The sequence below is a fragment of the Spinacia oleracea genome, chromosome 4, assembly GCF_020520425.1.
Source record: "Spinacia oleracea cultivar Varoflay chromosome 4, BTI_SOV_V1, whole genome shotgun sequence".
Classification (NCBI taxonomy): domain Eukaryota; kingdom Viridiplantae; phylum Streptophyta; class Magnoliopsida; order Caryophyllales; family Amaranthaceae; genus Spinacia; species Spinacia oleracea.
In genome coordinates this window covers 185696424-185712067 of record NC_079490.1, presented here as the reverse complement: position 1 = coordinate 185712067, position 15644 = coordinate 185696424, and the positions used below count along the sequence as shown (strand labels likewise).

Here is a 15644-nt window from a genome sequence, read left to right as displayed (position 1 = left end):
CATGGGCTGCGCGCACATGGCCAGCAATGGCTGTGTGCGTACAGCCCATGGGCGTGCAACGCATAGGATGTTTGCGTTTCGATTAGATCGTTTTTGAATGTTTAATTTGAAAATTTCAGTTCACGTAATTTTAATTGATTTTAAAATTAATAATTTGAATTAATTTCTTGGATTTTAATTTTGAATATTATAATTATAATAAATGGCATTTATTCTAATTATTTTACTAAAATTAAAATCATAAATTAATTTAAATGTGACTGAAATTAAAATTAAATTTTTGGATTCAATTATAAATTTATATGAGCTTTAAATTTTAATTAAATTTGTATGTTTCCGGTTAGACTAGAAATACAATTTTATGTTTAAAATTAGTAAAGCATATGAATTTATTGGTTTGAGTGGGAGTGCTTTTAGTCATAAACTCTTGATTAGGTCTACAAATCCTTAAGGTTAAAACAACTCGATTAGAATTAATAAGGACTGAATAATTGGTAGATTATTGGTGACCTTGATTAATTGCTGCAAATGTTTACGTGATGCATAATGTGTTTTAACTAACCAGCTATGTGGGCCATTCATGATAATGAATGGGTGAATGGTATATATTGTATATGTACTGTTTTGCAGGTTATGAAGTGACTAGTATGGCCCAAATAGGATAGAAAATATGGTCTGCGTACCATTAATTTGAATGTAATTGGTCTAAAGCACCAAAGTTATTTTTCAATTCAAATATGGTCTGCGTACCATCAAATAGTTGTAATTAGTTATAACTTATCCTATTTGAAGAAAATGGTGCCTCCCACGGAGATTTTCAAGACGGACTTTGAAGTCAAAGCTTCAAGATGAAGTCGGGCCATACTAGATCACAAATATCTTATGCATGTTTTAAGTTATTTATTGCTTTAAATATGTCTTAAAATGCATGAGATCAAAAGCTTGATTATGTTGCATGATTAAGGATTTTAGTTCACTTAAAATCTAACCAACATAGTAAGAGCCTTAAGTTCCAAACTTAAAAATTGAGTTAAAAGGTGCCATGCCAAAATATACACTTGCTTGGATATCCTTTACATCAATCTAGTAATAGTTTTCGCTCAGCGAGGTGTTACTTATTGGTCCTAAAGGGGCAAGGTACACAAATAATTGTGAGTACATGTTAGTTTTGGTGAAACTCAACGATATAAGTAAGGAGTCCTTTTATGTCGTGGCAAATTCGATAGGTTTACCTAATAAGTTCTTAGACGTACCTATCAACCAAGAATAGTTTCTAGACTATTAGCAAAAGGCTTTTGCTTACCTAAGATGTTCTAGGATTAAGTCGACAAACTGTGCTTAGTTCTTCAATGATTTTAGGATCTTGGAATCATTTTATTCACACCTGCCGGAACACATAACTTGAATAAAATGCTTAATAAACATTGAATTATGCATGAATGCTAGAATTTAAGTTTATTAAGAGAAACTGTGAATGGTTATTTATTTGTTTATTCTTTTCAATTGTAGTTTTTAATATGGCAAACAACAATTCATTCAACATTCGATCAATTCTCGAAAAGGAGAAGTTGAACGGGAAAAACTTCCTTGACTGGCAAAGGAACTTGCAAATAGTTCTTATGCAGGAAGAAAAGGAGTATGTCCTAGATGAGGCGATGCCCGAAGCTCCAGGCGACGGGATCACTCAGGCAGCCCTCAATCGTTGGATTGATGCCAACAAGGATGTGAAATGTCTAATGCTCGCCACCATGAGTGCGGATCTGCAGAAAACGTTCATCAACTCAGATGCTTTCACAATCATCAGTGAGTTGAAGAACATGTTCCAAGATCTGGCTCGAGTCGAAAGATTCGAGACTCATAGGCAAATTCTTGAGACCAAGCTTAAGAGAGGCGAGCCCGTAAGTCCACATGTTCTCAAAATGATTGGACTCATTGAGAATATGAGTCGGCTGGATCAGCAATTTTCTCAGGAAATGGCTATAGACACCATCCTCCATTCTCTTCATAGCGGGTATGATCAGTTCAAACTGAACTACAGTATGAATAGTCTGGACAAAACGCTCACTGAGCTTCACGGTATGCTGAAGACCGCTGAAAGGCGCTCAAAAGTGATAAGCAGGATGTGCTTATGGTGCGTGGGGGCAAGTTCAAGAAATCTGGAAAGAAGAGGAATGCTAAGAAAGGTGGCAACAAGGCCAGCCCAACTAAGCATACTGGCGCCAAATCTGCAAAGAGGAAGGTCAGTCAACCCACTTCTGAATCCGAATGCTTCTACTGCAAGAAGAAGGGGCATTGGAAGAGAGATTGCTTGAAGCTAAAGGAAGATCAGAAGAACGGAACAGTCGTTCCATCTTCAGGTATTTTCGTTATAGACTGTATACTTGCTAATTCAACTTCTTGGGTATTAGATACAGGTTGTGGCTCACACTTATGTTCCAATCCACAGGGACTAAGAAGAAGTAGAAAGTTAAGCAAGGGAGAAGTCGACCTACGAGTGGGAAATGGAGCACGGATTGCTGCATTAGCCGTAGGAACTTACTATTTGTCGTTGCCCTCCGGGCTAGTTTTGGAACTGGAAGAATGTTTCCATGTTCCAAGTCTTACTAAAAACATCATTTCAGTTTCTTGCTTAGATGCTAAGGGATTTTCCTTTATAATAAAAGACAATAGTTGTTCGTTTTATTTTAAAGAGATGTTTTATGGATTTGCTAGATTAGTCAATGGACTTTATTTATTAGATCACGACAAACAAGTATATAACATAAATACCAAAAAGGCCAAAAAGGATGATTCAGATCTCACCTATCTGTGGCATTGTCGATTAGGCCATATAAACTTGAAACGCTTAGAAAGACTTCAAAGGGAAGGAATTCTAGAACCATTTGACTTAGAGGATTATGGTAAATGCGAATCATGTTTACTTGGCAAAATGACAAAGCAACATTTCTCTAAAGTTGGAGAAAGAGCAAATGAACTATTGGGTTTAATCCATACAGATGTATGTGGACCAATGAGTACAAATGCTAGAGGTGGTTTCAGCTACTTTATCACTTTCACTGATGACTTCAGTAGGTATGGTTATGTCTACCTAATGAAGCATAAGTCTGAATCCTTTGACAAATTCAAGGAATTTCAGAGTGAAGTAGAGAATCAATTAGGCAAGAAGATCAAGGCACTGCGGTCTGATAGAGGCGGTGAATATCTGAGCTATGAATTTGATGACCATCTGAAAGAATGTGGAATTCTATCAGAATTGACTCCTCCTGGAACACCACAATGGAACGGTGTGTCAGAACGGAGGAACAGAACCTTGCTAGACATGGTCAGGTCAATGATGGGTCAGGCCGAACTTCCATTAGAATTTTGGGGACATGCACTAAATACAGCTGCACTCACTATAAATAGAGCTCCGTCTAAAGCTGTCGAAAAGACTCCATACGAATTATGGTTTGGAAAGCCTCCAAATGCGTCTTTTCTTAAGATTTGGGGATGTGAAGTATACGTCAAACGATTAATTTCAGACAAACTTCATCCAAAATCTGACAAATGTATCCTTGTGGGCTATCCAAAGGAAACAAAGGGGTATTACTTCTACAATACATCTGAGAACAAAGTGTTTGTTGCTCGAGATGGTGTCTTTTTGGAGAAAGATCACATTTCCAAAATGACAAGTGGGAGAAAAGTAGACCTCGAAGAAATTCGAGTCGAACAACAAACTCTAGAGAATGCTCAAGATGACATTCAGGATGAAACTCAGAGATCTTTAGAAGAATCTGGTGAGAATCATGGTCAATCTAGAAATGTTACCCCGCGTAGATCGCAAAGATATAGATCTCAACCGGAAAGGTACTTAGGTATTTTGACGAACGAGAGCTATGACGTTCTATTACTTGAAAGTGATGAACCTGCGACTTACAAGCAAGCTATGACGAGCCCTAGCTCCAAGCAGTGGCAAGAAGCCATGCAATCTGAATTAGACTCCATGTCTGAAAACCAAGTATGGGATTTGGTCGATTTGCCAGATGGCTACCAAGCCATTGGAAGCAAATGGGTTTTCAAACTGAAAAAGGACAAGGATGGGAAACTTGAAGTTTTCAAAGCTAGATTGGTTGCGAAAGGTTACAGGCAAGTCCACGGTGTGGATTACGATGAAACCTTTTCACCAGTTGCAATGCTAAAGTCTATTCGAATAATATTAGCAATCGCTGCATATTACGATTACGAAATATGGCAGATGGATGTCAAAACTGCTTTCTTAAACGGCGTTTTAACAGAAACTGTGTTTATGACACAGCCTGAAGGTTTTGAGGATCCAAAGAATGCTAAAAAGGTATGCAAGCTAAAGAAGTCAATCTACGGATTGAAGCAGGCATCCAGGAGCTGGAATATACGTTTTGATGAAGCAGTCAGTGACTTTGGTTTCATCAAGAACGCGGACGAATCTTGTGTATACAAGAAGGTCAGTGGGAGCAAAATTGCTTTCCTAGTATTATATGTCGACGACATATTGCTTATCGGAAATGACATTCCTATGTTGAACTCTGTCAAGATTTGGCTTGGGAAATGTTTTTCGATGAAGGATCTAGGAGAAGCACAGTACATATTGGGCATCAAGATTTACAGAGATAGATCTAAAAAGATGATTGGACTTAGTCAAAGCACTTATATCAATAAGGTGCTTGATAGGTTCAAGATGGCGGACTCCAAGCGAGGCTACCTACCCATGTCTCATGGAATGACTCTAAGCAAGACTCAGTGCCCAAAAACACTTGATGAGCGTAGACGAATGAATGGGATTCCATATGCATCATTGATTGGTTCAATAATGTATGCTATGATATGTACACGCCCGGATGTTGCGTACGCACTCAGTGCTACGAGCAGATACCAGTCAGACCCAGGAGAGGCGCATTGGACTGCTGCCAAGAATATTCTGAAGTACCTGAAAAGGCACAAAGATGACTTCCTGGTCTATGGTGGAGATGATGAATTAATTGTTAAAGGCTATACGGACGCAAGTTTCCAAACCGACAAAGATGATTTCAGATCACAGTCTGGGTTTGTCTTCTGCCTCAACGGAGGAGCAGTAAGCTGGAAAAGTGCTAAGCAAAGCACCATTGCGGATTCTACAACTGAAGCGGAGTACATTGCTGCACATGAAGCAGCAAAGGAAGCTATATGGCTAAGGAAGTTCATAGGAGAACTTGGTGTAGTCCCCTCCATTAAAGGACCAATAGCCCTGTATTGTGATAATAACGGAGCTATTGCACAGGCAAAAGAGCCTAGACACCACCAGAGAGTCAAGCATGTACTTCGTAGATTTCACCTTCTACGAGAGTTCGTTGAAAGAAAAGAAGTCGAGATAAGCAAAATTGGAACTGATGACAACATATCAGATCCATTAACTAAACCTCTGCCGCAAGCGAAGCACAACTCGCACACTGCAGCTATGGGAATCAAGCATATTGGAGAATGGCTTTGATGTCTCTGTTTAATGTTTTAAAGTTTTAGAGTTTAAATCTTTGTAAAACATTATTGGTTAATCATTCACAATAAATGAAAGGAATTCATTTTTCCATTTAATTTGTGGTTTATTAAATGATGAGTCCCTTCAACTTGACGATATATTCAAGATAGACTGTCAGGACCAGTCCTGTGACTAAGAAATGTCTATCAAGTGAACTTGAATGTCAAAGGTTGAAAATGGTCCCTAGTCGGAGTTTTCTATAAAATTGGACGCATAGAAAACGTTAGACGATTAGAATGCAAGATGACTAGTAGTTCTGTTTCTTGAACTATGTGGACATGGCAATGTCATAATCATTTGCATAGATACTTACTTTGGGAAGACTAGTATCGGACAAGACCTATGAAACTTTACTGTAAGAGATGAAAGTCTGTCATAAGTAAATTTCATTAAATTATTAGACACTAAATCCTCAATACCTGAGTGATTTGAGATTACTTGTTTGAGAACTGGTTGCTTTGACGTTGACCAACCGTCGCACCGTAAAAGGAGGCTATAAAGGCAACGCTCAGGTAATCACCTATCAAACGAAGTCTAATCTCAAGATCGCAAGATTGGGATTGTCCTCCCATAAATCGGGATGAGATGCTTAAAAGTTGTACAAGGCCACTCGGAGAGCTAGAAACTGTGAAATGCATGGCCGTGCTCGGATGAATCATAGGCTATGATTATCTGTTTATTTGATCAGTTGAACTCTGAAACCGAGGAACACCTCTGGACATAATAAGGATGACAACTCTTACCTTATGTTCAAGAGCAAGCATCGAGCGACAAAGGAATTAGGAAATGCACACTTGTCCCTAAGGACAAGTGGGAGACTGAAGGAAATAATGCCCTTGGTCCAAGTATGCATTCTATGTTAAGTCTAATAAATGCGGTTCAGTATTAATTAACAAGTTAATAATTCAGTGAGATCAAGTGAGCTGAATGCCTAGCTAGAGGCCGCTTCAGTTCAAGTGGAATTAATGATATTAATCCACAGCTTACTCTTGACTGAACCCGTAGGGTCACACAAATAGTACGTAAACGGATCAAGTATTTAATGGCATTAAATACTCCATCTATGAATATTCGGAACCGACGGATCTTGGTTTCAGTGGGAGCTAAGATCGTCACAGGCAAGAAATGAATACTCCGGAAACGATGATATTGCCGGAAACGGAAATATGGATCGTATCGGAAATATGAATATTATCCAAGTCGTAGATGTTGCCGGAAACGGAAACATGGTACGTATCGGAAAATATTGTTGGAAATGGAAATATTACCAGAATCGGAAATATTGCCGGAAACGGAAATATTGTCAGAATCGGAAATATTACCGGAATCGGAAAATAATTCCGGAAACGGAAATATTAAATATTTGTTCGAAACGGAAATTAATTCCGGAATCGGAAATATTAAATATTGTTCGTATCGGAAATAGATTCCGGAAATGGAAATTTAATCGGAAGCGTATCGTACGAATTAGCATCGGACGAGGCCTGCCGGACGAAGGCCCAGCACGAAGCCAGGCCATCGCCCAGCAAGCACGCACGCCACAGCCCAGCGCGCACAAGGCCGCGCATGCGTGGGCCGCGCTGCGTGGGCTGCTGCTCGCATGCGTGGGCAGCCCTTGTGGCTGCCGTGTGTGTGTGAGTTTGAGCTCATGCGAGATTCCTGAATCTGCAAGAGTCAGTGTATGATTAAATGTCTATTCCTATTGGATAAATTGATTAAGTAGAATTCATGTAGAATTCTAATTCCAATTAATTCGCATCCTACTAGGATTACGATTCCTTTTCCATAACTCTATAAATAAAGGCCTAGGGGTCATAATTTATATACAAGTTTCAAAGTATTCAAAAGTGAGTTTTTTGAGAGAAAATTAAAACCCATCTTGCCCCAAAAGTGCCGAATTTTCTGAGTACCTTAAGGGCGATTCTAGTTGGTCAATCTTAAGGCGGATCCGGACGTGCTGTGGACTTTCTACGGAGGGACGACACTTGGAGTCCTAAAAGACTTGTTCTTGTTCGGTTCGGGCGCAGCTAGGGAAGGCACGCAACAAAGAGTATGCATCTAAACTATGCTAAATGATTATGTGTAAATAATATGTTTCCTGGGTTAATGGTTGTTTCCGCATGATTTATGTAAATGTCATATGTATCATAACCTAACATTAGCTTCAAGTATGCCTTGGGTGGGAGGTAAGATTCCTGAGGTTCGTTCGAATCAGACAATTGGTCCCTCTTCGAAATGGCGAGTTAGTGAATTTATATATAGGGATTCCTCTTCTTGGAAAGCTAATTTGGTTCGTGAACGGTTTGTTTGGAAGGATGCTTGGTCTATTTTGGCTATGGAAGTTCCAAAAGAAGAAGGGGAGGATTATAGATATTGGAATTTCACTAAATCAGGAAGGTTTTCGGTAAGTTCAGGATATGATTATTTATTTAATAAATATGCGGTGGACTCTAGGACTTTAGACGATCATGACTTAGTTGCTCTTCGGCTTATCTGGAAATTGAACATTTTACCCAAATGGAAGTATTTTGTGTGGAAGATTTTTTATGATGGCCTTGCTGTGAAGGTCAATTTAGTGAGGAGGGGTTTGAATTGTGATACTATGTGTAACTATTGTGGCTTAGGAGAGGAAGATTTGCAACATGTTTTGAGGTTTTGCTCAGTGGCAGAATTGAGTTGGAACACTAGTTCACTTCGAATCAATCCATTTGAAAATGAATCGTGGCCGTTGAGAAAATGGTTACGTAGCTATATCCTGCTTTATCATAGCGAGGATGGGTGGAACGGGGGACGACTTCAGAACTTTATAGCTTTGCTTTGGAGTTTGTGGAAAGTTAGGAATGCAAGGGTTTTTAGAGGAGAGGGAGGGCATCCAGGTGCCGTTTTTGCTATGTTGGAAAATCAACTACAAGAAGTGGGTACCTTTACGTCGGGGAGGGAGGAGAGTCCAATCGGTGGGCCGAGAGAGCCCCCAGGTTACCATATGGTGCACATTGGGAGAGAGAAAGCGTTTCATAACGGATTGGTGATCCAGATTGATGGATCTTGGGACAAGAAGTTGATATGTTTATATTTTATAGTGTTTTTACCCCCGTCCCTTAGTACTTTTTTATCTCAAATGAGCTCTTCGGAGCGATTTTTAGTACTAATGTGCTCCTTGTAGTGTGTTTGTAGTTTCAGGCTCATCATTGTAGGAATTAGCATATTTTTGTGCATTTCCTACTCATTTGAATCAATACAAGAGATTATGTACTTTCGAGAGCACACACATTGAGTTGGAAGAGTTTGCGAGCAAAGCGGATAGTGAAAGAAGTAGAAAACCGACACTCGTCTACTCTTTTGATCATAACTCAAGTTCTACAACTCCAAATGCAGTGATTTTAATTGGGTTGAATTCTAAATTTCAATATCTTTCCAACGAGTGGTCATTTGCCTAATTCCGATAAATAACGAAGGAGTTATGACGTTTTGAAGATAGAGACTTTTTGCAGTTTTGCACCGAAAACCGGCCGGGTTCTGAAAACCGGCAGGTTTTGAGAAAAGGAGGATTTTAATTTTAGGCGCGAAACCGGCAGGTTTTCACAAACCCGGGTGCCAGGTTTTCGCTACCTGTAGGTTTTCTATGCTGGGAAGGACCGAAAACCGGCAGGTTTTCACAAACCGGGGTGCCAGGTTTTCGGCCCCAAACCGTATTCCTTTGTTCGTTTCTCTCCGTAGGTTTAAGGGGAAGGCTATTTATATTAAATTAGTGTTTTAGTAGCCACTCCTCTCCGAACTTATTATTATGATTGCTTAGCTTAAAACTTCAATTTTTATTTCTCCAAGAACTCAACTTTTAATTAATTAAAGATTCAAACTTTCAGCTAATCGTTTCGTTCTTCGTTTGAGGTATTACCTTATTCCTTATTTTATTATTCAATTTTAATCATGTTTTTATTCAATATGTTTATTTGGTTTAATTTAAATATGCGTGAGTAGTTGATTTTCTAGGGTTTTGGGAATCCATGAACGAATATGAAGGGATGATTAATTGTTGTTGATTGTTGGTTTAGCTGTTAATTCCTATTGATTGCTCCTATTTACTTTACAATTAGATTTGCGCAGGTTTGATTGTATTAGTTTCGCAATATCAAATTAAGATTCGAGAGATGCAATTTGATGTTTAGGCTTGTTTCAATAGGTAGAATTGGGATTAATACGTAGCGAGAGCCCGTTAATTCTAAGTCTATGATTAGTATCGATTCGAGAGAGCATGCTAGTCTAATTAACTGTTATATTGATTGTTATCGATTGTTGTCGTCCTGGAATGTTGTTCATCGGTGAACCTATGCCCTAGACCTTTTAATATCTGATTTTTTCCTATTTTATTATCGTCCTAGTTATATTATACAAATCAATCCATATTCTTGTTTCCCAATAGTCTAGAATTGCCGATTAATAGTAGAAAGAACATTGTTTCCCTGTGGATACGATCCCTGCTTCCCTTGCTATATTTTTAGTTGGTGAACGTTAGGTTTATCTTTGATAGGAGTGCGATTTAGCCTGTCAAATTTTGGCGTCGTTGCCGGGGAAACGGTTTAATTTTCTGCTATTAATTTTATGATCTAGATTATTTTCTTGAGTCTCATAGAACTTCCAGTTCTTTTAGACCATGTATATGTTTTATTTTCTTTAGTTTATTTTATTTTATTTTTTATTTTTATTTTTTACTATTTTTCCCCTAAAAAAATGGATTATTATTCTTTCCCTCAATTTGTAAATGAGCCTTTTTGGGTGTATTTCGATAGGCTAAATGATTTTATTGGTTACCAAAATCTTAATCTTTGGGATTCTTGTGGTTTTGCTTATGGTGGTTTAAATGAGTATACAAGGAATGTGATAGAAAGTAGATTTAATGGTGATTTTCGAGCCTTGTCTTTGGATGATATGTGGAATTACTATATGTGGTTTGCAAGGGATTCGTATGAGCGTGAAATGGTCATTCATGTTCCATGTGCTAATCCAAATTATGAGCATAATCTACATGTTTCTACCCCCTCTCCCTTGAATACTTGTTATAATGAGGTGCATTCTAATCTTTATGACAATCATGCATATTTGAATGGCTTATCTAACCCTTGCATGGATATCAATGTTTTGTCTCATGATTCCACTGTTGCTTCTCCCGTGTATTATTGTGAACCCTTGCCCAATCCTGTTCAACCCGAATCAGAAAACAGAGATAGCTTCTTAGAGGAATTAAGAAGATTAAACTCCGAGATTGAGATTCAGTGTACTAGATCTCAAGGGACTACTAAGGACATTATTAAAGCTAGTAAGGCTACTCTTGAGAGATTTAGAAAAGTTCAAGAAATTATTGAAAATAATGATTCGAGTTGTGTTGGGGATGGGGGTCAACTGAGTGAACCCATAGGCAACCATGAGTGGGAGGAACTTATAACAGAGGTTGAGGATGAGTTGGAGGATGATGATGTGACTGTTGGATCAATGGATGAAGGATTTGTTGAAACTGAAAAGTCATATGTTATAGAGCAAGTCCATGAGGAAGTTGAAGTTGATAAAATCCTTGTTGTTGTGCCAACCCCTACCCCTCATATTCCAAGTCCAGGAAGGGTTAATCTTAGCCCCGTTTACACCGTCTCACTCCCCTTCTCTTTCCTCATAAAACCTTTGCTTGAGGATCTTCCTCCTCCCCACGAAAATCAAAAGCCCAATGACCCAATAGAGTCAGTTCCTCTTTGTGAATCTTTTGCAGGTACTTACAATACTTACAAAGAAGAGGTGGATGCTTTGCAGAGAGCTCTATATGGTGAAGAGCCTGTCCACCATGAATTCCAAAACACAGAGAGAGCTATTTCATTGATCATTGAGGTTGAAGAATCAATAGTCCGCGAAAACAACTTCCATAAGGAGAGTATGCCTACTTTCCCTTTTCCTTCATTTTATTATTCTTCTTTTATTATTGTTTTTTCTTTTTGTTCTTCTTCCTTTAGGCATCCTACTCTTTACTGGCATAGAGCTCATTCGGACTTTATGCAAATATTGTTGTTGATTATCGTGCATGTCTTATTGCACGAAAGATGTGCGAGTGCGCATGACAAGCTTCTGCGCTCGTTGGTTGGTTATTTATTAATCAATCGCTTTGAGGGAGGCACATAAGAGTTGGAGCCGGAGGGGTTCAATGAAGATTGCGACCCTCGATCTCCACTCCTTCAAGCACTGAGGACATTGCTAAGTTTGGCTTGGGGGAGGTATGTGTTATTGCTTTCTAGAGTAGTTTATCGCTTTTGAAAAAAAACAAAAAAACAAAAATACGTCCCGATGAATACAAAACCATGCTTCCCTGTGCCCCTTGATTGAAAACTGTTTTGATTCTTGGTTTTTGATGACGAGCATTGTTTATTTGTTAACCATGATTTGAGATTCGATTACTTTGATGCCTTGACATGAGTCAACACTGACTAACTATTTGTGGACTTGGTGCTTGGCTAGTTGATTTGGTTAGGATGTGTGATAGCTTCCTGGTGTGTCATTGATTTTGAGTATTGATTTGCGACTGTTAGTAGCGTTTTATGACTCACATACATGCACATTGTGAAGGACGAAGGCATTTTTCTGTTTAGGTAGCCTTCAGATGAATTTAGATACATTTGTTCCCTCTTTTTCTTCCCATGTTGTTGCTTGTGCCCTTTTATTCGGTGACTAGCCACATTACAAGCCTGTGAAAACCCCATTGGTTACTGTTCCCAAGCCTAGCTTGGGGGAGCTAATAGTAGTGAGGTGAGGGAGTTGTAGTGTGCTACATTTTGAGCACAAAGTGATTGTTGAAAAGGGAGTTCGTCTTATCGTGTTTGTTGTTGAAAATAAGTTGAAAATAAAAAAAAAAAAAAGATGAAAGAACAAAACAAATGTGAAGGTTTCTAAAAGAAAAGAAAAAAAAAGGGAGAGAGTTTGAAAAAAAAAAGAGAAAAAATCTATTACTCTCAGAAAAGGTTCAAAGTGTTGTTTCAATCAAGTTTTGCAATTTCGTATCCTTATGAGTGATTGTTTTTTTGAAATTGTGAAAAAGGCAAGAAAGTATGGTGTTGGTGTTCGTTGTTTCATCATGTGTTGAGCGGGAGAGTTGTGGTCATTATTTTGTTTGATCGTGGTTGTATTTAGGATTCATGCTCCCCAAAGCCAAGGCTTTAAGCTCACATTTTACCCAAATTTACCTCACCCCTACCTAAGCCTATCATTGCAAGCTTTGAAGACCTTCCACCTTTGTGCATAGAGTCATATTAATGTGAAAGTAGTTGTTTATCAATGCAAGTTATGACATGACATATTCCGAGTCGACTATTAGGTTGAGTGCATGTTCTTTTAAACACACGAGTGTTGTGAGTTTGGGAGGGCATTGTTCACATACATATTGGGAGGAGAGCGAACGGGTACATCTTTTACCCGCCACATAAATGAGTGAAGAGTGTGTGAGCACTAGTCTTGAATTCCATTGTGCACTTGTGGTTTGCTCTGCGTGACGATTGTTAGGGAGGATTTGTGGTCGAATGGCTTTAATTGGTTGGCATTGATGCATGCTTGTTGAATTTTACTTTGAATCGTATCCATTGTTTTAAGATGTGTTTGGGGTGAAGTTGATTTATGTATTCATCGATGATTTCTTTGCTTAGAGACAAGCAAAGATCTAGCTTGGGGGAGTTTGATATGTTTATATTTTATAGTGTTTTTACCCCCGTCCCTTAGTACTTTTTTATCTCAAATGAGCTCTTCGGAGCGATTTTTAGTACTAATGTGCTCCTTGTAGTGTGTTTGTAGTTTCAGGCTCATCATTGTAGGAATTAGCATATTTTTGTGCATTTCCTACTCATTTGAATCAATACAAGAGATTATGTACTTTCGAGAGCACACACATTGAGTTGGAAGAGTTTGCGAGCAAAGCGGATAGTGAAAGAAGTAGAAAACCGACACTCGTCTACTCTTTTGATCATAACTCAAGTTCTACAACTCCAAATGCAGTGATTTTAATTGGGTTGAATTCTAAATTTCAATATCTTTCCAACGAGTGGTCATTTGCCTAATTCCGATAAATAACGAAGGAGTTATGACGTTTTGAAGATAGAGACTTTTTGCAGTTTTGCACCGAAAACCGGCCGGGTTCTGAAAACCGGCAGGTTTTGAGAAAAGGAGGATTTTAATTTTAGGCGCGAAACCGGCAGGTTTTCACAAACCCTGGTGCCAGGTTTTCGCTACCTGTAGGTTTTCTATGCTGGGAAGGACCGAAAACCGGCAGGTTTTCACAAACCGGGGTGCCAGGTTTTCGGCCCCAAACCGTATTCCTTTGTTCGTTTCTCTCCGTAGGTTTAAGGGGAAGGCTATTTATATTAAATTAGTGTTTTAGTAGCCACTCCTCTCCGAACTTATTATTATGATTGCTTAGCTTAAAACTTCAATTTTTATTTCTCCAAGAACTCAACTTTTAATTAATTAAAGATTCAAACTTTCAGCTAATCGTTTCGTTCTTCGTTTGAGGTATTACCTTATTCCTTATTTTATTATTCAATTTTAATCATGTTTTTATTCAATATGTTTATTTGGTTTAATTTAAATATGCGTGAGTAGTTGATTTTCTAGGGTTTTGGGAATCCATGAACGAATATGAAGGGATGATTAATTGTTGTTGATTGTTGGTTTAGCTGTTAATTCCTATTGATTGCTCCTATTTACTTTACAATTAGATTTGCGCAGGTTTGATTGTATTAGTTTCGCAATATCAAATTAAGATTCGAGAGATGCAATTTGATGTTTAGGCTTGTTTCAATAGGTAGAATTGGGATTAATACGTAGCGAGAGCCCGTTAATTCTAAGTCTATGATTAGTATCGATTCGAGAGAGCATGCTAGTCTAATTAACTGTTATATTGATTGTTATCGATTGTTGTCGTCCTGGAATGTTGTTCATCGGTGAACCTATGCCCTAGACCTTTTAATATCTGATTTTTTCCTATTTTATTATCGTCCTAGTTATATTATACAAATCAATCCATATTCTTGTTTCCCAATAGTCTAGAATTGCCGATTAATAGTAGAAAGAACATTGTTTCCCTGTGGATACGATCCCTGCTTCCCTTGCTATATTTTTAGTTGGTGAACGTTAGGTTTATCTTTGATAGGAGTGCGATTTAGCCTGTCAGAAGTCAGGGAAGGCAGGATGGGGTATGGCAATCTCCTCTAACCTTTTGTTTGAAGGAGAGACGGCAGGTGATCATGGAAGGGCGGTTTCTTCGGTTCATGCAGAAGCGAAGGCTTGCCTCCTTGCCCTAACCTGGGCGTCAAATAGACAAATTAGTCAATTACGGGTCAACACGGACTCGGCTGCTCTTATTTCGTATCTTCACATGGGAAAAGTCAGTGATATATCGATTGTAGGTACTATAGGAGACATCAAGGCTATGGGATGCAGGTTCCGACAATGCACCATTCTAAAAGTTCCAAGACAGGAGGTGGATAAGGCTGACAATGTTGCCCGAAGATGTAGCATTTTGGGATACTCGATCCCTTAATTTAGTTTTCTTTTGTTCCTTGTAGCGTTTGTCAAAAAAAAAAAAAAAAAAAATATTTTTATTAAAATGAAATTTTTTATAACTTTTACATATATATAGGTAACTTTTAAGTATTTTAAGTTAACTAAAATTCAGTGTATAATATTTACTGTACACCACATGTAAATAAGAATTTGTGTTAAATGATATGATCAAGGACTTCTAATAAACAAAGGATATATAACGAGAAGGGCCGTAAATTTTAGATTAAGGGCGCATGAATGTACTTATATGCATATGAATGCATGTAATGGTCTTTATCAACTTTGTTTTTGAAATGAGAAATAAATTCATTATGCGCAAATAAAAATCATCTTCACATTGAATTATCATACAGAACTAACAGAAGGAAGTAATACAACATCTTGTTGTCGCATCACCAATCAAAGGTCCATTTTGTTACATTGATTCTAGAAGAAAAAACGATTTTTAAAGACGGTCGTGGGTTGTGTTCCTGTGTGGGGCCAAGCCCACGTGCTTTGGTAACCCACGCTAAAGTCCACTTGTTTCGTGTCGGGC

At 38.3% G+C, this 15644-nt stretch overlaps 1 protein-coding gene across 1 annotated transcript; it reads left to right on the top strand.

Annotated features, from left to right (window-relative positions):
• Window positions 1–7697: 7697 nt before the first annotated feature.
• On the top strand, window positions 7698–15086 carry LOC110775849 (uncharacterized). The gene is made up of 2 exons (XM_056842786.1): window positions 7698–8552; window positions 14697–15086. Exons 1-2 carry the CDS (start codon window positions 7698–7700, stop codon window positions 15084–15086), a joined length of 1245 nt encoding a protein of 414 aa, XP_056698764.1.
• The last annotated feature ends 558 nt before the right edge of the window (window positions 15087–15644 follow it).

Excerpts from the sequence above, each read along its gene's own strand:
- LOC110775849 (XM_056842786.1), top strand. The coding sequence starts at position 7,698 with ATGCCTTGGGTGGGAGGTAAGATTCCTGAGGTTCGTTCGAATCAGACA. Across the intron at positions 8,553-14,696 it reads AAGCGTTTCATAACGGATTG|GAGTGCGATTTAGCCTGTCA; the intron begins GTGATCCAGATT and ends TATCTTTGATAG.